Below are 25680 nucleotides of genomic sequence, written 5' to 3'. Positions count from 1 at the left end.
TGTTTGGAAAACTCTTAATTTGAAAAACAATGAATGCATATCCTGCCAATCAGATTTAGCCCCACCCACAGGGGAAAATCGGAATATCAAGTCGTTTTTCTGATTTCCGTGCAAGAACGGGAAAACCAAAAATCAAGTCATAATTTAGTTTTTTCGTTTTTTCAAAAAAAAGAAAAAAAGAGTTGTTTTCTCGTTTTTTCGTTTTTATATATGAAAGCAAAAACAAATGAACGAACGATACCCGGACCCTGTTTGCGAGATTATCATTAAATCTGTGTCGGCAGTTCTAAATAGTCTATCACTTGGCGACCGCCGAAATATCTTCAATGGGAGAACCATGGCATTGTTCTTTCCCTGCTGTCCGCGACCCAGTCCGAATAGACCAGTTGAGAAACACTGTTTTAACTCACACACACACACTCATGTCAGACCCCCTCGTCTCACTCTCAGACATTTTCTCCGCTGCACGCGTGCATGTAGCAAGTTGACGCGTCTGACAGGCAGACAAGGAATAAAGGAGATGCGCACACGCACGTGAGATTCTCCGTCCGGTTGCATTTTTTTCTCAATACAGAAGATAAGCAAATGTACATGGTATGATAACCGTCAATTTTCAAACCATGGTATACCGTGAAACCGGTATACTGTTGCAATCCTAGTTTAATCCTAGCATAATGCGAACTTCCAAATCAGCAACTTTGTAAAATATGAAATTGTGTGCACTTTCTAATTGCTACCATGTTTCTTGTACGGGTCAAAGTGTTTACAGATGTTACAACTGTCTCTCGCTGGCCATATTGCGCATGGTTTTCTCAGTAACCTTGCATCCTAGCATGTCAAATAAATTCTTAAATCAAGTACAATCATCATGCTTAATGACAGTTCAAAATTTAATGAGAAGGGAAATATTAATTGTAACAACTGTAGGCTACTCGGTCTACCCTACTCACCTGTAAAAAGCAAATCCATCCTCCACTCCATCATTGAGTAAAATGTATATTTATGATACTGTCGTTCAGTCTTTCACTTAAGATCCTTTAATAATTCGCATTTCATCGATATTTTGGTTTAATTGGAATTTCTCTCTTTGTTTGTCGCGTTCACCACAAGCAGGCTGATAAATAAAGTGATCCTGAAAGCTAATTGGCTTGAACGCTTTCCTCTGATAATCATTGGTTATTAATGCATACTGGGACAGATTGCTTCTGTTTTGCCTTTTTTGTCTGCAGTTTGGGTTGATTGGTATGGAAGCCCATTTCCGCCATATAAAATAATCATAATAATAATAAATCGTTCTTTTGTAAGTCAAATATAAAATCATAATTTTGAGGTTTAAAAGTAATAATGAGATAAAATGTCATAATTGAGAATTATTATTAGATAAAAAGTCAACTAATTAAGATAATGAAACGGTAAAAATGTAAAATTTAATTTATGAGATACTCAATTCTGAGATACAAATGTAAAAATGTTGAGATAAAAAGTAAACATTGTGATTAAAAAGTCATAATTATGAGATAAAATAAAAAGTGCGAGATACAAGTCATTGCATTATTCAGACTTAGCAGCTTATAAATTTGACATTGCATTTCATAATTTCGGCTTTTTATCTTATAATTTTGACTGACCAATACACTTTTTTTAAATGGCGAAAATGGGCTTCTATAGGGAATTTGACTGTGTACTAATGAGAGGAGATTTTGTGACGTCAGCCTCGTTTTATGTTGATCATGAAATGAGTTAAACTGGTCTGGCAACAAAAAAACCTGTATGTATCTCACTGAGTTAGTAGGTTTAACGATTAAAACAACCAGAAATCTGATCACTTTAGTTTAGTCGCATCTCTGTCTCCAGTGTCTCCTCTGACAGTCGCCGTTGTAAAATAAATAACGTGAGAAAAGAGCAATTGAAGCATAGATATGGTACAAGAAAAAAAAGAGACATAAAATGTGCATCTTGTAATGGCAGCATATCTAATTTTTATACATATCATTAATTATTTCCATGCTAAATTGAATGCTGACCTGGCTTATTTACACAAGTATTGAACATTAGTTTCTTTATTTTCAGAAAATATCATTAAATCTTTGAATTCTTGATTTATGGAAAAAATTAAACAGACAGTCAAACAGCTTCGTATTTTAAAGTAAGGGCAGCCCATCACAATCCGAAAGCTTACTGATGAATACTCATTTACAAGTTGCAAAAACCACATTGCTAATTATCAGTCATTATATAGCAAATGGGGAAATAAAGTCATCATCTACTGTTTCCACAAGAAATCACATAAGTTATTGGTTGGATGCTAAGTTATAATGCATCCACCCTTCTCCTTAAAGGGGTTTTTGTCCTCAGGAACTCCCTTTATGAGGGGATCTTCTGCAGATTGGCCCTCCACCCACTCACAAATCTCCTTTGCCGTTTTGGAGACCTGAGGAAAGCGAGGCAGTGAGCCAGATGAGTGTGAAACCATTTTCCAATTTACCTTTTACAAATTGTGAGTAAAACTTGACTAAACATCCCAGACTTTCATGATAAACTGGAATGATCCAAATTACAAAAAAGTGTTTTATTCACAAAACATTTGTACAAAAACTGCATTTTGGAAATGAAAGTCAAACTTTGTCATTGCATCTTGAATGTGTGCACCTCCACCTATTCTTTGCTAACCGTGCTACCTCAGCATGCAAAACTCAGCAGGCAGGCAGTATACTTACTGGCTCTCTAGTGTTCTTCACTTCCTTCTGAAGCTGATCAAGCTCCATTTTCAGGATATCCTTATCAGACATATCCCGTGCCATTTTGCCCTGAGCATAGAAAGAATAAGGATAAATCACAGCATTCCTTAGACATTTGGTGCCCCCAATATGAAAGTTAGTGATGGGGTTTAAAAGCTGTCTGGACCCCTGTCAGTTCCGTTGTGTTGAATAGAAGTGTTTACATTCCAAGTGTTGGTGGATTGACAGGTTTTAACAGGCTACATGGATAGATATTGTGCAAAAGTCAGGGAAGCAGAACAGGTATAGCACATTATTAACACATTATTTGCACAACCAAACTAAAAGGTGACAAGGACATCACTAAAATAACAATTAATTATAAAACATTGAACACCCTTTACTATGCTCTGCATCTGTTATACAATACAAGAGAAATACACATGTTTAGGTTAAATCAGCAGCAAAGTGACTCCTCTCGCCTGTGGTCTCACTGTTTGAATAACACTTTTCACACAATAACTACACAACATTAAATTAAGGTCAAATTTAGCACAAAATGTTCTTTGTGCTTAGTGATACGGACGGACGGACGGACGGATATATAAATACAGTGGCATGATAAGCATGTGAACCCTTTGGAATTACTTTCATGTTTGTTCATTATGATGTGGTGTAAGATTAATCTAAATCCTAATAATTAATAAACACAATCTGCTTAAAGATAAACAAATAATTACACTTGTTCTTGCCAGTACTGAAAATATAATTTCAACATTCAAGGTCTAGGGTTGAAAAAGTATGTGAATCTCAGAGCTAATGACTTTCAAAAAAGCTCATTGGAGGCAGGTGTTCCAGTCATTGAACTGACATTGTAGGTGTGCACTGTGGAGGTGCCATACCTTATAAAAACAGTACAGTCTGGTTACTGACAGAGTCTGAACTTCTCAAGAAGCATGTGACTCATGCTTTGATCGAAACAAATGTCAAAGGCCTGGATGTTCACCAATCCACAGTATGGCAAATTATCTACAAATGGAGGAAATGTAGCACTATTGCTACTTTGCCTAGGAGTGGGTGCCCACTATAAGAAAAACACTGAACAAAAATGGTGTTCATGGGAGGACACAATGGAGGAAACAACTGCTGTCCAAAAAAAGAATAAAACTGCATGTCTCAAGTTTGTGGAAGACAACCTTGATGTTGCACAAAGTTTCTAGGTCAATGTTCTGTGGACGAATTAAATGAAATTTAACTTTTTAGCAGAAACGCATATTTCATTTGGAGGAAAAAAGCTGCTTCACACCAACACTAAAACCTCATCCCAACTGTTTGTGGTTTGTGGCCGTATCGAAAAATTTCCAAAATCGGGCCAAATGAAAGCTTGCTAGTGCGTCACTTTCGGGGCTTCATCGTGCCTCCTCGGGACTTTCTGAGCCAATGGCTTTTGGTCGCGATTACCCATGAGCTAAACAAGGCCAACTGGGGATTGAAGCAGGGCCAATGTCAAAGGCGGAGTTTTGCCGAACTTGTTAGTTTGTGTATCCAGTGCACAAAGGCCCAGCTTTGGGAATAATAAAAAGATTGCGGGACAGAACAAATGCATTAAAATGCACAAATGGACAAAGCGTTGCCCAAAGAAAGAACGTAACAAGGTTCAAGATCATGGACGTTGTGTTGGGACATCATCCTGCTGTTAGTGGAGAGACCACTCGGGACACCATGGGAGTTAGATTCGGTGAATTGTAAACGCTACCCTATCTTGTGAGCTAGCTAAAAACTATATAAACTCAATATTCTAGATAACAGATAGAGCTTCCCTCTGTGAAATGGGCAGGGTGTGTGACCTTGGCATCAGGGCGACATATTAGAGTGGGTTTTAGGATAACGCTGCAGCGTTATTGGCCCGATGGTGGGAACACATTTCGATTTTGATCTCGCGTCCTGTGGCTATTGGCCCCGACTGGTCAGTTGATAGCCCTGGCTCGCATTGGCCCGATAGTGGAAGAGTGGCTAATGAGGAGGCAAATTCAAAACTGTCTCAAGAGATTTTTCTGGAGAATGTCAGGGTAACGGTCCATCATCTGAAATTAAAGAGGTTGGGTGATGAAACAAAATAATGACCCAAAACACAAGCAAAAAAAAAAATAATTCACCCAAAAATTTAAAATTCTCTCGTAATTTACTCACCCTCCTGCCATCCCAGATGTGTATGATTTTCTTCTTAAGCAGAACACAAATTCTGATTTTAAGAAAAATATTTAGCTCTGTAGGTCCATACAATGAAAGTGAATTGGTGCTAAAATTGATGCTCCAAAAGCACATAAAGGCATTATAAAAGAAATCCATATGACTCCAGTGTTTTAATCCATATTTTCAGAAGTGATTTGATAGATATTGATCTGTTTCACACCCAAACCTAAGTCCTGTTTCGCTTCTCCCTGCCCAGTAGGGGGCAATATGCATGAATGACAAATGTGAATCATCAAAAACAAAAGATTTGTTTTGCTGATTTGTGATTTTTTTAGCTTCAAAATTTTGCCACCCATTCACTTTCATTTTTAGAACAAAACGAGCTGAGAAATTCTTTTCTATGAAACTTCATTTCAGTTCAGCAGATGAAAGAAATTTATACACATCTGGGATGGCATAAGTGTGAGAAATATGACAGAATTTTCATTTTTGGGTGAACTATTCCTTTAACTCACTTGAGATGTTTTGGCATGACCCGATTTGTGCTGTTCCTGAAAGAAATATTAATGTACTAAAAGGAATGGTTTAAAATCCCTCCTCAGTGATATACAAGGCTGATCATGAGCTACAGGAAACAGCGGAGGTTTTTGCTGCCAAAGTAGATTCTACCAGTTATTTAATGCAAGCATTCACATATTTTTCCAGCATGGACTGAGGAAAAATTAGACAACATGATCAATAAAGACATGAAAACTACAATTATTTGTTTCATTACTTTAAGCAGATTGTGTTTATTAATTATAAGGACTTAGCTGAAGCTCAGACATTTTGTGAATACTTAATTATTGCCACTTTATATAGGCCTACACAATACAAATATATATATAAATATAATCACACACACACACACACTATAATATAATACTGTTATGCAAATAACATGAGTAGAAGATATTCCACAGCAGAAATTCACTTTGATGTCATTCAGAAAATAACATTAACTGCAATTAGCCTGTAACCACAATCTAGCTGTATAAATACAGTAGTATATGGATATTTTTATCATTCTTCCTTCAATTCCAAAATTGTAACCCAAATGAGATCTGAATCTATATATTTTTCACAGAGAAATATCTTTCACTCACCTATTGGTCGCAAGAGCAGCCGGGGCAAGAAATAGGTCACTCTTCCCTTTAAGGACCATGTAAGGTGCATGTCATCTGTAGATGAAATGATTGCTTCAGTTCGCTGCCTTCACCTCTTCAGGACCACCTCCAGCTAGTAAGAAATGAGAAGGGTTGGGACTAATCCCAAAGAAACACATGCCCTTTATACATATTTCTGATGAGCTTAAGCCATCTTGGTAATAAGGGAGGTGAAATCACGCTTACAAGGAATCAAAGATCTATTTTATGCAATGTCCAGTGCTATGGAAACGAAGCACACAGGTACCCTTGACCCCGTGCCCCATCTCGTAATCAACCTGTTGGTAAAAGGAAGCAGATAAAAGGACACTAAATGGGACAAAGTTAAAATACAATAATTTATTTTTTTAATTACTGAAAAGATATGATCTGTACAGTAGATCTGTACTGTATCAGAAATAAAACCCACAATGACAGGGAAACACAGTACCTGACCTACAACCTAAAGGAATTTAAAATTGGTTTCTTGGGTCAGCAACCATTAAATGCCACATCTGAGAGACCTGTTATCCTAGATACAAGCCTCTTACACCCAATCCCATCACAAGGTCTTGGCTGTCTTATTCCAAGAGATTATAGATTGAAAACTGCCACTTTCACTCTTGATTTTCACAATGAACTCTTTGTGTTCTTTCCATTCTCTTCTCAGATTTTTACAAGGTTGTTTGCTCAATCACCTGTAAGCAGCATGCAACTTTTCAGATTTTAGCTAGAAAAGCTATCAAAGGCTTGTGGTCTTTGCATTCTTTGAAGAACTCACTATATAAAGATAAGTCAAAAAGATGAGTAGAACAAAACAGAATTTATGCAAATGTTTTGTGATGAGGAGGAGGGCAGGATCAGGCCGTGATGACACAAGGCTGGCCCTGAATCGGGCTAATCAGCCGGGAGGTGGATAAAGACCAGCCAGAGGCACCAGTTCAAAAGAGAGAGAGAGAGAGAGAGAGAGAGAGAGAGAGAGAGAGAGAGAGAGAGAGAGAGAGAGAGAGAGAGAGAGAGAGAGAGAGAGAGAGAGAGAGACTGACTTTGACTTTTAAGCTCCTTTTATTTACAGACACTTATAAAAAAGACAATAAATATTACACTACACAAGAAAACATTTAAAAAAAAATCCTACCTACATATACAAAAATAGTTTTTTACTCACATTAAAATTAATTATTTACGAGTTCATAAAACTTTTACTCCAAAATTAACCTACTTTTTACCAAAGCCTTAAACATATGTAAAGGTTCAACTCCTCCATTAAGAATTGTTTTATTCTTCCTTGTCAGCCAAATTGCCATTTTAGCCTTACCAAACAAGAAATTAATCAATACTGTTTTTGTCCTGTTTGAGGCACTATATTTTGGTCCAAAAACAAAAAGACCATTTGTAAAGTGAAAACCAAAACTATGACTCAATTCTCCTAATACACCAAACATGTCGTTTAGCCTTGAACAACCAATAAAAATATGAAAAACAGTTTCTGAAATTCCACAAAAAGAACACTCTTCCTCTTGCAACGGATTCAAATGTGCCTTATATCGATTTGTTGCTATTATCCAATGTGAAATTCGCCATTGCAAATCTCCATTACGTTTTTCAATTGGTTTCTTATATAAGGACCTCCAACTTCCTTTTGGGGAAATACCAGACTCAACAAAATCAGTCCACTTAGTTTCTGGAAGTTCTTTTAACGCTCTTAAATTGAGATATTTTACACAAACACAATAAAGAGCTTTCTTAGAAGTAATATTAAAAAGACCAAGTTCAGGCGTCCTGAAAGAGAGCAGACTTCCTTCAAACTCCTGCCACTCTCCTACATCCACAGCCACACTGATCTTGGGAAATACAATCTCCGATTTTTCAACTTCTAGTGGCAGAACAGGAAAAGAGACTTGAATTTCAGCTAAGAGTTTTTGCACAGTTCGAACAGAACGAATACCAGTCTCTAAGGCCAGTTTTTCTGCAGTAATCCACTGGTCATTTGACCCAAGATGGCAGATCTTATGGATTCCTGCTCCCACCAAGCTTGTGCGCACAGTCTGTGATTCCAATATTGCACTGTGTATGTGAGAATTAAAGATTAAGGGTTCTTCAAGATCCCAAAGACTCGGTGTTTCAAAAACCTCCCTTTTAACAATAAAAATCTGCCATGCATTTAATACGGAGGCATAAAAAGATGGGAGCCCACTAAGATCCATCTCCTTTAAATTCATTAAAAAGAGATGTCTGTCCAACTTCAACCGTCCCACTCGATTCAATAAGGCACAAGCCACTCTTATCCAGTTCTGAGACTGATGATAAAATAGTCTCTGAGCCGTTTGCAGTCTAAAAGCAGCCACTTTAGACTTAATGTCCATAAGACCTTGACCTCCTTCATGTACCTGCAGATACAAAATTGACTCTCGTAGCCAATGTTGTCCAGACCAGAAAAAATTTACAAATAATTTTTGGACTCCTCCAATAAAATCATCTGGTGGATTCAATACAATTAATCTATGCCATAGGATAGAGGCGGCAAGATTATTTATCACCAGCACTCTTCCCCTATAAGACAGTTGAGGCAAAATCCAGTTCCATTTTGACAATCTGGCACATACTTTGTCCTTCACACCTTCCCAATTTTTTCTTTGGTAGTTTTCAGAACCCATAAAAATTCCTAAAAACTTGAAACCAACTTTTTCCCACTTAACATTTTCAGGGATAGCTGGTAAAGGCATTGTTGTTTTCTCATTACACCAAAACGCTTCTGTTTTACCCCAGTTAAGTTTTGCAGATGATGCTCTCTCATACAATCCAATACTGTAATTAATAATATCAATATCTTTTTGTTCTTTCACAATTACAGTAATGTCATCTGCATACGCAGTCAGTTTAACAGAATGAAGATCATCACCAATACTTAAACCAGACAGTTTTTTTCTTAGTAGACATAAAAGTGGTTCCACTGCTAAAGCATATAGCTGACCTGACAGTGGACACCCCTGCCTGATACCCTTCTGTATTCTTATTGGTTGACTTAAACCACCACCAATCTTTAAAATAGACGATACATTCATATACAAGAGTTTGATCCAAGAAATAAAAGCATTCCCAAACCCAAACGCATGCATTGTCTCAAACAGAAAACCATGGTCAACTCTATCAAAGGCTTTTTCCTGATCCAGAAACAAAAAACCTATATCTACTTCATAAAGTTTAGAGTAGTCCAAAATATCTCTGATCAGAAAAATATTGTCATGTATTGTTCTTCCTGGAATACAATAAGACTGGTCTTGATGTATTATATCACCCAAAACAGATTTCATTCTATTGGCCAATAACTTAGCTATTAGCTTATAGTCAGAAGTCAGAATTGATACAGGCCTCCAATTTTTTAGTAAACTCAAGTCTCCTTTCTTAGGTATCAGTGCCAACACTGCCCTTTGACAACTTATGGGAAGTAGTTTATCTTTAAAACATTCTTGAACCACCTCATAGAAGTCTCTTCCGATGATCTTCCAAACCGCTTTATAAAAGTCCACTGGCAGTCCATCAATTCCAGGTGCACGGCCAGCATTCATCTGTATTACTGCATCCGTTAACTCCTTAAAAGAAACAGCACTGTCCAGAGTCCGACTCTGCTCTTTAGTGATGGTAGGAAGCTTTTGTAATAATTGTGAAATGCATCCAGTATCAGTGTCCTCCTTTTTATATAGTTCTGAATAGAAATCCACTGCAATCTTTCGCATTTTTCTTGAATCAAAAGTCTTTAGTCCATCTGGTGTTGTTAAACAGTGCATTTCATTTTGTTTCTTTAAGACCTTTTCCAAATTAAAAAAATATGCAGTGGGACATCCATGTCATGTATAGACATAAACCGCGACCTTATTAGGGCACCTTTAGCCCGCACTTGCAATAAAGTTTCAAGATCTTGTTCCCTTTCAGATAACGTTCCATTTAATGATGAATCTGAATGTTGAATCATTCCAGATGTTATCTGAAAAATCTCTTGCTCTATTTCAGCTATTTGTTGTTTAATCTTTCTAGTAGACAAAAAAGTAAATTGCTGACAAAAAACTTTTATTTGGGTCTTTCCTATTTCCCACCACTGTTTCAAACTTTCAAAATCATCCTTTTGGGAAACCCATTCACTCAAACGATTCAAATTTTCCTAAAAAGTCTTTCTTTTAACAACGCTACATTAATCTTCCAATAAGGACTTTTACATTTTTGATTTGTCAAGGCAATATTCACTGTAATAAAATGATGGTCTGATACACAACATGGGAAAACGTTACACTCCATTAATCTATTATTTTCTGCACGCTTGATATAGAGCCGGTCAAGCCTAGCTGCACTAATCCTCCCTTGTGAAACTCTTGTCCATGTATATTATTTTACAGCATTATTCTTTTCTCTCCACACGTCTATAAAATCATGTTGAACAATAATACTTTTTAAGAAAGAAGCTGATACAGAATCTGGTTCCTCATTATTTCTGTCTAAAAGAAAATTAAGAGTACAGTTCCAATCACCACCGACAACTATAAATTCATCCAGGATAAAACTTTTTAAAATATCTCCCAACTTTCTGAATAACAACGTTCTATCTGTGCCTCTATTTGGAGCATAAATATTTATAAAAACAAATACTTGATTATGAATTTCAGCTTTCACAATCAAAAGACGTCCTTTCTCCAATTCTATTTTTGATAAAATATTAACATCAAGATTAGCTGAAAATAGGATAATAGGAGTAACTGTCATTGAAACAAGATGTCAGATCACTGAAATATAAATAACAGAAAAATACAAACATTATATATACACACAAACACACTAAAGAACATGCAGGTTTCCAATTCAATTTTGGTAAAAAAAATATTTTTTTTTTTAAAAAAACACTATTGTAACACAATAATTGTTGATAATATAAACAGGCCAGTGATGAAAAGAATTACCAGTAAACATAAGCAATGAGGATATTTGGTACCAAATAAAGTGCAGGATACCAAATAAATTGAGGTATAACATCATATTTACAAGTAATTTCTAACAATATGTTAAGTGGTAATAATTTAGAGTAAAGCTCTGCAGTAGAATATACCATTATAACTGCAATGCTGACCTGTGGCACAAGGATTTACAAGCTATATTTAACAATAGAATAACAGTTAAGCACTGTGACGGAATGAAAGTAGAATTTTTGGTACTAGTTAATGTGCATTATCAAATATCAGGCATGAAATAGGATTTACAAACTATAATAGAATCGTTAAGCACTGACGGAATGAAATAAGCCAATACTAAAGTCACGGTAAGTAGAATATTTGATACCAGATAATGTGCAAATATCAAGTATTAGATGTATAATCTAGGATGTACAAGCTATATTTAAAAATAGAATGGTTAAGCACTGTAACAATGAAATAAGCAGCAAATTGTATATGAAATAATTGAGATCTTTGGTATCAAGGAATGTGCAGGATAACAGGTATAATATACATTTTGACATTCAACTTACACATGACAACAAGTGGGAATAAATATAATTAACAGCAGAAAATCTGGCTGTAGAGAACACAGCCAATCAGAATGTCTGGAGAGGTTGGGGACTGCGTGGCGTAGTGGGCTAAGAATCACCGGTTTTCCCGACCTCCAGAATGAGGCAGTGCAAATTGGCATATCTTCAGTGATTCCTCGTATGCCTGTATAAAAGGACAAACCATCCCATATTCATCCAAGGAGCTGCCCTCAAAGCAGGGTCACGAGAGAAAAAAAAAAAAAAGAGCAATTTCCACAGTGAACAGTGTGGATTGGGTGAGTGTAGTCTGACACATTTAGCAGGCTTTTTTAGGGGTCTTGATGTTACTGACTGCAGGATAAAGAAAGGGTTCCAGTTGTCAGTGATGCTGGGGTGTCAGTAGTCAGCCTAGGTTTAAGGGGTCGGCTGTTGGTCCCTCTCAGCTGTGCGTCGCCTTTTTCCACCTTCATGTTCAGATGCTCCTTTCAGGTAACGTGTAACGTTAACCTGGATCACCTCATCAGTGGCATCCTGTGTTGCCGGGTTCTTCCGGATGGCTCCTGTAGAAAATAAAGATCTGTCATTCCATTTGAATGGCATAAGGTCATACACATCTACTTAAATATAAAAAAAATATCCAACTTACTTTGAACAATGGTCTTCAGGAACATGTCTCTAAAACATGCTTTATCCCCTACACCAGTCCAGGTTGTATTGATGGAAAGGTGATTAGAGAAGATACTCTGAAGCATTCGCCACAGGGTTGTCTTTAGGTCCCTCCCACATTTGATTGCCAAAAACCGAAGCTGAAAATACAAAAAAAACATGTTACAAATTACATTTCTCTAAAGCTTCTCATAAATTTAAAATGTGACAGGCTGTGGATTCAGACTGTAGAATATGCAGTGTACGATCTTAATTTTACTTTTTAGATTACCCTATGGCGTTATAAACGAAATCGGCACACTTACAAATCGTTGCTGGAGCTCTTTATCCTGCCTCAAACTGTTGTCAAGCAACGCCAAATCTTCCTGGGTGTCTAGGGGGGAGTAACAGATCCCCTGGCAGGGATAACTCTCCAACAGACACATTGGCACTGAAATGTTGCAGCATAGCATTTTGTTGTCCATGCTACGCACAACATCGCCAAACTCCAAGACGTCGCAGCATTAGGGTTTGATCTGCACCTACAGGGGTTCCCAGAATAAAAGAATAAAGTAGCCAGTCCTGGTCCTTCAACTACTAAACTATGACATTTATATCTAGGTCTACTACATGTACAGGTGGCCCCAGTTAGACCCCGAAGCCGCCGCCAGGCGCCGCCATTTGCGCCATTTAGAATTTCAGCCGCCGCCAGCCAATAATTTCGTAAGCCAAATTGAGCCGCCATCTGATAAAGTTTGGCTGAGCCGGCTAGAATTATTTGCATCAAATAATAATTCTATCACATAGTGACATACACACACGAAATATATAAACAATACACGAGATCTATTTTCCCACTTGATTCATAACAGCACTGTCTTGTGCCCGTTGCTACGATACACAGACTCACAGTGAATTGACGACCAATTAAAATTGCTCGTTTTCCGTACAGAAGAAGCGATGCATTTTTTTCTCGCACTGAGGTGAAATGGCGGAAAGAAGGAAGCAAGGTAATTTTGATCTCACTTCTCACATACTTTCCTAATTCCTACTTACTTTTTTTTTAAACTTGGGCCTACCCAGACTTTTGTTAAATCTTCAGGGCACGGTTGCACAAACACCTGAATCAAAGATTGATGTTATGAACCAAATATTCTGGAACGGAGAGATTTATAGCACTGAACATGATACTGCAGTAACAAACCACCGTTTCCACATTGCTAATTCACGACGCATGCTTCAGTGTACATTGAAGTGAAATGTGCAAAACTTTGTCCAAAATAATACTGATAACAGTGTGTGTTTATATTAAGGCGAGACACGGCAGGCAAAAACATCGGGGTTTTTTTTACTGGTCAATTTTGAGATTTTTGGATATTTGTCATCAATAACATGTCTTCTTTCAGACTTGTGGTGAAAAAAAGTCAGAAATACACATTTACTACACTTCGTCTGTTTGCGTCTGTAGATTTCTCATAAATTCAACAAAAGTTTGCGTTCTTAATCAACATAGCCTACTTCTCCGCGATCTCTGCCGTCACTCACCCTCTCATCGCATGCACCGTTAGGAAACTCTCTCTCTTCTGTACAATCCTGTTGGATCCAAATATGGTCATTTCCTTTTTATCAGCAACCAATCGTGAAAGTAAAAAGACTGAATGTGCGATCTCATTGGCTGATGATAAATCTTTAAAGCCCGTTTTCTCAAAATAACCTTTCTCTCATACTCCAAGTCCGAAATCTCCACTTCAGTAGTACCTAGTTATATTATGAAGACATTTACAGAGGGATTTGTAAATATATTATTCCTAGCCTGATATATATAACATTTTATTCCAAAAAACATGGCGAAAATCATTATATTCTGATTTACAGGATAACAAAAGTAGATATCCATAAATCCCTCTGTAATTTTTTTCCCATCTAATATGTGAACACAATGAAAACAATATTTTTAACCTGGCTTTATCCAATACTCAGATTTCGTTTATTTTTAATATATGCAAATTAGCACATATTTAATTAGATATTGCCTAATTTGCATATTTAAACATTAAATTAAAGAAAACTTGTAATACATTTTTTTCTCATCTTAATGTAACTAATCAACTGGGAAAGTTTCATGGTGATATCTGCTAGTTAAAGATTTTACCCTATTCACCCGTAGTGTCTCGCCTTAACTATAAAGTTGAACAGCGAATTACTGTACATGTCATAAATATATGCATAACGTTACTCCGTGAAGTTTGACAAGTGTGCATTCTTACACAGCATCAGGGACTTTATTCACTAACGTTACAGTGGCTATTGAATGCGCCTAGCACTATAGCAAATATGTACATACGTTGTGAAAGTAAAATCTGGTGTTTTCTTTATTACATTGTATTGCATTTTGTAGAAACATAGTGTAAGCCATGCATTGCTTGGAAATATTGAGACCTAGTAAATCAGTATAACATAGACATCTGTAGACATGAAGTGGCAGCTTCAGCCATTTGCAGCTATGAAAATTTGGCGGCTGCAGCAGCCATTTAGGTTTTGGCTGAGCCGGCTAGCCAGCCAATAACTTCATCAGCCAGCCATTATTCTCAAAACAAATGGCTTCGGGCTCTAGCCCCAGTGGGAATTAAACCAACAACCACAGGTGTTGTTTGCAAGTTGTACCCGATTGCCCAGTGCGAGCAAATGTCTTCAACATTGTCCCAACTTGCTTCACCTGCTCTTGAAGTGAGCCGCTGTCACCTGGGAAGTAACAATATATTGATTAGCAATACACTAAATATAATAGTAATATAATATAACCACAATTATCATACCAGTAACTTTCCCTGTAATTTCTATCCACAGTATGTTATGCATGGCATACAAGTTCATAATGAAGAACACTTATGATAACATCAATTTAATTTTTTTTCTTTGAAGCAGAATATTTGTTTGTAAAAGGGGAGGAAAAAGAAAATAATGAAATATTGGTATACAGATTTTGGTTGATATATCAAGAGGTCGACCGATATTGTTTTTTTCAGGCCGATGCCGATCTTTTGAAATCCGGGTCGGCCGATGGCCGATTAATGCTGACGATTTATTTTGGCCCATATTTGGCCAATATGTGCTTGTTTTTAACCTCTTATTTTTTAACCTTTTATTTGAAAGATAAAATGTAACACAAATAATTACTTAAGATAGACAACATTTCTCAAGAAATACATTTATTTAACACTTGACCAATGCACTTGTACACTTAAAATTTAAAATGTATAATGTAAAAACATATTGTATAAATAAAGTATAACAAATATATTAAATAAACAAAGCAGGTGTTACGAACTGCTCCGAGACACGAAGGTTGAGATCCAAATGCAGCTTTAATTAAGGGGCAATCCAGACACGTAATCCAATATTCAGAGCATCCAAGAGAAGCACAGGCATAACTAGGGATGGGTATCGTTAAGGTTTTAATGGTATTACTACTCTTACCGATACTGTTTATCGATCCGGTACTTTAACGGTATTCTTAATGGTTCTTTTTGTTATATATATATATATATATTACACAAATATAAACGTTATATAGGCACAGTGATTTAATTTCAGGAAGGTCTACTAACATTACTGTTCAGGTGTGGTCTAAAAAGAAATCTAATTAAGTAATCAATTGTAAAATAACACTGCATAGTTTATCATAGATAGATTAATGCTTATTAATGCAGAAGTTATTCATTCAAGAGCTGTAAGTGATTTTCTCTTTGCCTTTTGTTGTTTGATTCGCAGTAATGGCTCAATCGTCAGCATGTTTATTAGACAGCTTCCCCTTTAAGACCGAGTGTAGCTCTAATAGGCTCCTGATGCAGCATATTTTCTCCCAACTATTTCCATAACTACATCCATTTAAGACATAAACTGTGTTTAAGTGAATCTCCAAGCCGGTCGTTTTGACATATTTTTGTGTATATTTGATCGTTTAGACGCGCACATGAAACCCAAAATAGCCTATACTTTGCTTGTCTCGTTGCGGTGTGTTTCGGAGCGCGCGCTGCCTTGGGAACGGTATCTCTTGCGCTCTTTTTATTATTAAACGCGTCCCGCAATTTAGCAACAGTAGCTAGACTGCATTTTACAACAATCACCGATCGTGCTGATTCTGACGTTAAGTTTGAGTTTTAGGGACAAATGTCAGTGCACCGCTGTGAAGGATGTTGTGCTAGACAGAATGCGGCTTATGTATAAATATTCTTTTTATAATCTTTGGAAGGCGAAATCTAAAATAAAATCAGACTAATAAATCACAGATCTAAACCAGGCTATGTCTGAATGTTTAGTTCTGTCACTCATTAAGCAGGGCTCGTTTTGTGCTCGCTGTGGCACCGCGTGAGCGAGTTCTCTCTCTCTCACTGACTGCGAATAGCTAAATTGCATCACAGACAAATGGTTTCATATTATTATACATAGAAATGGCTGGCGAGATAAAATAACTTTCTCTTTATAGCAATAAAGAATGTATTTTCTTAATTTCTCCAGTACCGACAGCAGAACCGATAACGTCCGAGCTTACCAAAGCCAGTCCTTCACTAGCCTATACTGCGTTGGTATATTTTTATTACTTATTTATCTGCATTGAGTGACAACCCTCTCAAATATAAGACACAAACAGAACAAATAAAAGTCTCAGATTCACTGTCTGTAATTGCAAAATTCTTGCTTATTGTGACATGATAGCAACCCTTCTGCTGTGATAATGCAACTTCAACTACGCTATCAATATCCAAAGTAGCCGAACGTCATGTCAACTATCGCGTTTGTCACGTTTTTTCTTGAAGTTGGCAGTAACATATCAAAAGTTTTTAATTAAATCTAAAGAAGTTATACAAATTTAATCCTTACTGTTTTCTCCAAGGAACTTAGCTCCTTCCTTAGGCACTGGATGAGGTCTGCTCACTCTGCTGGAAAATGACTCTAGGGGCAGCGTGTGTCGAACACGTGTTCCACAACAACACTAGGCTGCCCACAGATGCGCCTGCCTAATAATCGGCTTGATATGCGTGGATATTGGCCGATGCCGATTATGTAAAAAATTCAAAAAAACGGCCGATTAATTGGTCGACCTCTAGATATATCATACTGTACAGTGAAATTTGCTATTGTTGTATCCCTACTCACCTGAAGGATGGATAGATCAGGCAAATCTCCAGTCAGGCCTTTGTAGAGTGTGTGCTCCTGCATATCCACAGGTATTTTAATTCAAACATGCAACATATTGTAATAAATCTACAATATTCAGCCTTTACCTTACACCCTCAGTTGTTGCTCTACACTTTTATTATATTAAATACTTATTTATATAGCTTGCTCACTGTATAATCATGATAGCCTAATACTTATAACACAAGATTGCATCTTAAACGAATGACTGAGTTGAAAACTTGAATAAGAACGCATTTTACACAGAGGGGACCAGTTAGGGAAACTTACCTGCCTACAATAACTGTTTTCATTTGATTTGAGTTACATTAAACATGAATAACCTTAGCCGAGTCCCCAGGAACATCGGGCTATTAAAGTAACAAGCCTGTAACTGCGGTCTTATCAATTCTAGCTTCACCATACACTCAAACTGTGAGGTTTATCTGTTTTCCTCATGGACCTGTAGCACAATGCCCTGACAGTGACTTCACCTGTGCCCTGATCTTTATTAGAAACTGAGAGGAGAGCAAGTTAATATAATTAAGTTGGCTTGTGAGAGCCAACTTACTGAAATCCTACTTAAACTTATTATTAGTGGTGTTTGCAAAGCATCACTATTGTAATCTCACATACTTATTATTTTTTTTTATTAGTGGTGCTTGCCAAAGGCAAGGCATCACTATTGTTATTCGCCATACTTATTAGTGGTGCTTGCAAAGCATCACTATTGTAATCTCACATACTTATTAGTGGTGCTTGCAAAGCATCACTATTGTAATCTCACATACTTATTATCTAACTCGTCCCGCACCGTTTGGCGTAGACCCACGAATGAGGTGTCAAATCGAACGGCCTATTGAGGACACGTGTGCTATGACTTTTATAAGCGATAGGGGGTACGGTATTTGCCCCAGGGGCAAAAAAGCGGCCGAAAAATCCCATAGACTTAACATTGCGACAAACTTTGCCGCGTCACAGCTCCGAGCGAGGATTTCGCAGAAACGTGTGATTTGCCACATTTGAAGAGGCTGGCAGGCTCTGTAAGAGCATACCTCAATATGGGGTAAATGTTGCACCCCTGGGGGGCAGGAGCTGCCCAAATTTGCCCCCATTGACTTACAATGGTGTAGGACGGCCCATGAAATGAAATGGCATAGGGATTTTGTATTGAACATAGCTACGGATCACAGTGTCATAGAGACAAGGGGGTGGGCTCAGTTTACTCAGATGACCAATCAGTCTCTCAGGATCATTTTGAATCTATCAAGCCATGCCCTAGCAACAATTTAGAGCACCTTAGCAACAAGTCCCATAGACTTCTAATGAAAGAGATCAAAGGGATATCTACGGATAGAAGTGTCACAGAAACACAAGGGTGGTCTCGTTTGACTCTGGGCAGCAAACAGCCAATCATGAATCACCTCAACACTTCCTAGCCCCTCCCTAGCAACCATTGTCGAGCACCATAGCAACCAAAATCCATACAGGGACATCTTCCATTCTGAATGTCACAGAGGCATGGGAGTTGGTTTATATCATTCATACTGACAAGCAGCCTTTGCAGTTTCATGATTGGCAGCTGCCAAGCCACTCCCTAGCAACTAAACAGAGTACCCTAGCAACCGAGTAACAAATCACATATTTCTGAACCAGAAAATCGTACAGACTTCCGGGTTGATTTATTTCAACCAGGATGGCAAGGACACTTCATTAGTATCACTATGGTAACTGCCTAGCAACCAGATGGGGTTACCCTAGCAACCGAGCAACAAATCACATATCTCTGCACCTGAAAACACTACAGACTTCCGGGTTGACTTCTTTCACTCAGGATGGAAAGGAGCCATGTATTGTATTACCTTGGTGACTGCATAGCAACCACACAGGCTTACCCTAGCGACCGAGTAACAAATCGCATATTTCTGCACCAGAGAATCGTACAGACTTCTGGGTTGATTTATTTACGACCGTGATTTTTGCTCTTTTCAAGTTACAACATGCTGTTTGACGAGTTTCGCCACGGCAAGCACCACTCACATTTTCTTCAGGAAATGTACCCATCTAGTTATTCTTGCGCTTCTTATTCTTCTTAGCGGTGACATTTCGGAATCTAACTCCTCCTAGAGCTTTTAAGCTACAGGCACCAAACTCGGCACAGACCTTCAGACTAATCCCGAATAGTGTGCTATATCTTTTCTAACTGATCGGACTTACGGTTTTCCTAAAAATAACGATTAAACTCGGAAAAAACTCCCATTGACTTAACATTGCGGAATGTTCAGAAATTTAAATCCCAACTGACATTTTCACACACACAGACAAAAAGGGCCTGTCAGCCCTGCATCTCTCCCTCTCTCTCTCCCTCAGAGGATTTATTTTATCAAGCAGCCAAAAAGTAATGACCTAAAATCTTCATAGCCACACGCTAAAACATGCTAAAAACATGCTAGCATTGACTAGTGAAGTGCTAAAACAAGCTAAAAATGTGCTAGCATCATGCTAAAATCGCCTAGCGAAGTGCTAAAACGTGCTAGCATCATGTTAACACATGTTAGCATCGCCTAGCGAAGTGCTAAAACATGCTAAAAACGTCCTAGCATCGCCTAGCGAAGTGCAAAAAAATGCTAAAAACGTGCTAGCATCATGCTAACACATGCTAGTATCGCCTAGCGAAGTGCTAAAACGTGCTAGCATCATGTTAACACATGCTAGCATCGCCTAGCGAGTGCTAAAAATGCTAAAAATGTGCTTAGCATCATGCTAACACATGCTTAGCATTGCCTAGCGAGTCGTTAAAACATGCTTAAAAGCGTCATAGCATCATGCTAACACATGCTAGCATCACCTAGCGAAGTGTTAAAACATGCTAAAAGCGTCTTAACATCATGCTAACACATGCTAGCATCGCCTAGCGAGTCGCTAAAACATGCTAAAAGCGTCGCTAGCATCATGCTAACACATGCTAGCATCGCCTAGCGAAGTGCTAAAAAATGCTAAAAACGTGCTAGCATCATGCTAACACATGCTAGCATCGCCTAGCGAAGTGCTAAAAATGCTAAAAACATGCTAGCATCATGATAACACATGTTAGCATCGCCTTGCGAAGTGTTAAAACATGCTAAAAACGTGATAGCATCATGCTAACACATGATAGCATAGCCTAGCGAAGTGCTAAAACATGCTAAGAACGTGCTAGCATCATGCTAACACATGATAGTGTCGCCTAGCGGAGTGTTAAAACATGCTAAAAACGTGCTAGCATCATGCTAACACATGCTAGCTTCGCCTAGCAAAGTGCTAAAACATGCTAAAAACGTGTCTATCTATCTATCTATGTATCTATCTGAGTGTCTATCTCTCTATCTATCTATCTATCTATCTAGCTAGCTAGCAACTAAGTTAAACTTTAAACTACTTTAAACTACAAACTACTTTAAACTTTAAACTAGTTTAAACTACAAACTAATTTAAACTTTAAACTACTTTAAACTATAAACTACTTTAAACTATAAACTACTTTAAACTAATTTAAACTTCAAGCTACTTTAAATTTCTTCAAACTTTCTGGTCCAAACTTTCACAAGCCAACTTAAAGTTTGTCTCGACGAACTTTTTTTTCTAGTTTATATTACAATTATCACAAAAATTAACAAACAGTCTGCTTTAAAACTAAGAAAAAACAAGCTTCTATACTAACCTTACATAAAAAATGAACACGTGGCGAACTAGCTTAGCCGCTATCTGCCGGCACACCACATTAGATTAAAATACTTACCCTTATAGTTGTGCAGATAACTCGATATGTAGAGTTTAAAGCCCTTGTCCCTCTTGCTTGTCGGAGCAGGGGACCAGGCATCAACAATGCGATGAACATCGCTGACGCGTATTTTCTGAAGATTCTGGAGACATCGAGTAAAAACAGACATTTTGGGCGACGCGCAAGTAAACCGGAAACAGATATGGCGACAGCGGAATTTCACAGTTCAGTCTTTGTAATGTGTTTTAGCAATACATTTTTAACATTTATAATGCGTTTAGATTTTTTTTATTGCCTTTACAGGGACTTTAACACTTTCTTAAACATTTGTACAGGTCATAATTGCAAAACCTGTAAAAGGTAAAATAACAAAAAAAAAATCGAGGTTGGAAAAAATGTAGACATAAACCAAATTTCTGCGCAACTGTGAAACCAGAGGATAATTTCACATTTTCATTGAGTTTATCCTTCACGTCAAAACAGGGATTTTCATGTTTATGACAGATATCACCATGGTTGCAAATTAATAAAAAAAATTAAAGTATACCCGAGATTTTGGCCATGTTGCAGATGTATTTCACTGTTCACTGATAGTCAGGCATTCGTGAAAAGTCTAACTTCATCAGTTTATTCTGCTAAATTGTTCATACCATGAATTAAATATCTATTTTAAAACCTAATCAGAATCATAAAGATATTTATTGCCAAGTAAGTTTTACAAAAGGAATTATTTTTGGTTTATTGGTGCATGTCTCAAATGCGCAGCAATCAAAGAAATGTAAACAATTTTCAAGTGCATAAAATAATTCAATATATTTTACATATATTACTGTATAATCGCTTCAGAGTTTCAAAGTAATTTAAATGTCATTTCCTAAACCTTACCTTATCATGGAATCAAGAGTCAAGACCCTAATGGCTTTGGAGCAAAAAATAATAATAGCCAACATGGCTGGTCGATTTTGAGAGTAGAAATCCTTGTATTTCAAAGCGCTTGCCCCCAGCCGCCCGCGGTCGATCAGCCCGAGGCAAACGCCAGAGAAAATGAAGCGGGCGGCCCGCCAGCTTTTCGCGGGCGGCATCTCGCACGAAATAGGTGTGACGAATTCGGCGGCAAACGTTTCATCCCCGCCAGTGAGACGCACCTATAGCCGACAGCTTAGGGACGGCGGCAAAAAGAAGCCGTGTGTATATTTTTTGCTATCTGGGCAGCTGGAGTTAAGTGCCTTGCTCAAAAGGCCCAACAGTGGCATCTTGGTGGTGCTGGGGCTTGAACCTCAACCTCTTGGTTAGTAACCCTGAGCCTCAACCAATGAGCCACCACTGCCCCAACCCTGTAAATGGCACTGAATTAAAGTGTCTTTTAGATGTAATGAGAAATGAAAAATTAAAATTAAGCCTTTCATGCTTTTTAACATTCCACTCTGCATAAAGCAAATGCTCCAATGCATACCAAGCAGACTCAGAAAACAATTCAGCAGGAAGTGAACGGTGCAGTTCACTAAGAGATCATTTGAAAGAACAAAGGGTTGCTACATTATTAGCTGCTACACTGGAACTGTGACACATATTACAAGCACTCGATGTTCAAGACTGGGATAAATTTAGATTATGATTAATGCTACTCTAAACTGAATGCTTGACTTAAATTCTGGAATTTCTGGCACATCCTGTAATTCGCAGCAACAGTTCAGATGTTGAAGTGAACATTATATGCAATTTTTTTGTCATGTTTCTACAGAACATATATGAAAGTAATTGCATTTATTAGCCTACTAATTTATTAATATTCTGGAATTTACAGACGGATACATAATACACAAATAAATTAGGCCTACATAAAATTCGAAAATGTGTTTCTTATTTGTTGTATTGCTATGGCAACATTCCCGCGCGCTTCTTCGTCCTGTTTCTCTATTTAATTTGTTAAACTCTAAACGCTGTAAATGATAACTGTTAAACTCGCGATTCATCTACACTGTTAGCTGTCTTTGCGTCATTGAAACTGTTCAAAAATGTCGTATTACACAACAAGTGAGGAACTGAGATTCAAGCACGACATCCAGCCGCAAATCTCGGTGATCTTTTTCTTTTCCATTAAAACGCCCCACACGAAACAACATTTCCAAATTGCCTTTAAACGGGCGGCAAAAAGAATGTAACCACAGACTCATCCTTTCCTCATACAACCTGTCAAATATAAAAACGCCTACTTTAAATTCAGAGGGTGAGAGATGACCGGAGATACCGGTTGTATTTCCAAATCACGTTCATCCGGTTGGTTGAGTGAATATTGCGTTTAGCAATATTAATTAACAACATTAATTAGAAAACATTTTGATTTAGCCTATATTTTGAAAAATAGCCTACTTGATATAAGCGTCAATAACGTTTTCCCTAAATCTCATTAAAAATAAAGCTACATATTTAAGCTGTGGAAATCAAGGAAGCTTTTTAATCATCCTGTCACATATGCCGCATTTATATACTGAATAATCTTAAAGCGTATAAGCTAATGCAGATTAAATAAAGACGCAGAGAATTTGGTATTCTCAGTTTGAGGTGTGATAGGCTGTATAGTCTAATTTAAAATTAAAATAAACATATTCTATGGTATGGTACAAGACAAGTATTACACTTCACAAAGAAATTATATTTATTATTATGACCAATAAAAAGCAATGACCTTGGTTTGGAGAAGACCATAGACTAGCTTTGCGCTTTTGAAAAGAAAATAATGAATCACTGACTCATAAAGCCATACCACAAGAGAATAAAAAGCAACTTTGAAAATAGCCAGGACGATCCAATAGGCTATGGCATGAAAAGCTACTTTAAAAAAACAGACATGACAATAGTATGCATGAGATTTTTTTTTTTTTTTGAGTATTAAAGCCATACCTTGATGACATAATCTCATGACCTTTGTGACATTCAGCACGCCACTTTGTATAATATAAATGCCTGCTCTGCAGTAACTCCCAAACGCAGTCCTAGTGAGGAGCTATAATGGAGATAATTGTTGGTGCAATTCATCACTAAAGATTATCTGAAGATAATTAGAATTGTTCGTTAGCTTCCTGCTAACTGTTTTATGGCCGATAATAAATCTCAGAAAAGAAGGACAATCATTCATTAAAAGTGATACTTACAGATATAGTATATTGTTAGTATTGATTGTTACAGCATATATTTAAATATTGCAGCCCAGGGTCATATATTCCAGGGGGGGATGGGGTGGAGATAACACCCTCGATAATCAAAACAAGCAAGTACAACCTACCTAACCAAACCAAATTGAACCTACCTGCCTGTATTATACCTCCCTCATTCTTCTGGCTGTATGCTCAAATAGTCATAAAAATAGGTTTGGAATATTCACACAAGCAACACCATGTCCCATACTGCATTTTAATCATTTGACATATACAGTCTTATTATTCAGGGGGGTAATAATTGGGCAAGGTCATATTTTCCCACCTGCCTGGATTCTACCTCCCTCATTCTTCTGTCTAGATGCTCAGAAAGTCATAAAAATAGGTTTGGTGGATTAATAAATGCAACACTTTATGTCCCATAAAGCATTTGACTTCTTTGACATATACAGTCTTATTATTCAGGGGGTTCAAAATTAGGCGATGTCATATTTTCCCACCTGCCTGGTTTCTACTTCCCTCATTCTTTTAGCTGGATGCTCAGACAGTCATAAAATGGGCTTGGATTATTAAAACAAGCAACTCTGTATGTCCCATAAAGCATTTCACTTTTTTGACATAGAAAGTCTTATTATTCAAGGGGGTAAAAACTGGACGAGGTCATATTTTCCCACCTGCCTGGATTCTTACCTCCCTCATTCTTCTGTTTAGATGCTCCGAAAGTAATACAATATATAATATTTGTCTACTGAGATGGAATGGTGTGTCCTCCCTGTCACGGGTGGAACGTTGTTATGGACCATGCACGAAATGGACGGGTTAGAGGGCGTTCACACAAATGTGTTTTTGCACGTCTGTTCCATTTTCCCATTGTTTAAACACTAGTTGAACAAATTATTGACATTTGCACCACATCTCGCTTTTTCTTCAGTGTCTCACGCAGGACCGGCACTGTTTATACACTGACAAGTTAAAAATAACATTTTCAAAAATGCATGTTGAGACACCTGCACTCTGTTTCATTCTTTGCGCTGCATCTAGATTGTTTTTAGCGCAGTTGTCACAAAGATTCCACAATCTGAACAAGTTCAGGTTGCATTATTTTTGCTGGACAATTGTTCATTGTTCAGGCTGGACTGATGCATTGTTTCATATTATTCCAGACTGTTCTGGACCAGGTGAATTTTCAGCAAATAAATGGAAAGGCAATGCTTTTCCCCCTTCAGCTCTAGTGTACTAAGTGGCTGCTGTGCCTAGTTAAAACTGTGTATGTTTACGGTTTCAGTAATGTTATACAGTAATGTTGCCTATATGCTTATATACTACCAGGAGAAGA

At 37.5% G+C, this 25680-nt stretch overlaps 1 protein-coding gene across 1 annotated transcript; it reads right to left on the bottom strand.

Moving 5' to 3' along the window:
• Positions 1-1968: 1968 nt before the first annotated feature.
• gngt2a (guanine nucleotide binding protein (G protein), gamma transducing activity polypeptide 2a) lies at positions 1969-6203 on the bottom strand. Its single transcript, XM_052131244.1, has 3 exons — positions 6056-6203; positions 2718-2807; positions 1969-2431 (listed from the first exon to the last, which is right to left on the bottom strand). The coding sequence occupies exons 2-3, from the start codon at positions 2799-2801 to the stop codon at positions 2306-2308; spliced, it is 210 nt and encodes a 69-aa protein (XP_051987204.1). The 5' UTR covers positions 2802-2807; positions 6056-6203; the 3' UTR covers positions 1969-2305.
• Positions 6204-25680: the final 19477 nt, after the last annotated feature.

Source organism: Xyrauchen texanus, chromosome 8 (assembly GCF_025860055.1).
Source record: "Xyrauchen texanus isolate HMW12.3.18 chromosome 8, RBS_HiC_50CHRs, whole genome shotgun sequence".
Classification (NCBI taxonomy): domain Eukaryota; kingdom Metazoa; phylum Chordata; class Actinopteri; order Cypriniformes; family Catostomidae; genus Xyrauchen; species Xyrauchen texanus.
This window is presented reverse-complemented; position numbering and strand designations above follow the sequence as displayed.

Coding starts and splice junctions, on each gene's coding strand:
- gngt2a (XM_052131244.1), bottom strand. CDS start 2,801: ATGGCACGGGATATGTCTGATAAGGATATCCTGAAAATGGAGCTTGAT. Junction 2,432..2,717: donor TGAAGAACACTAGAGAGCCA/GTAAGTATACTG, acceptor CGCTTTCCTCAG/GTCTCCAAAACGGCAAAGGA.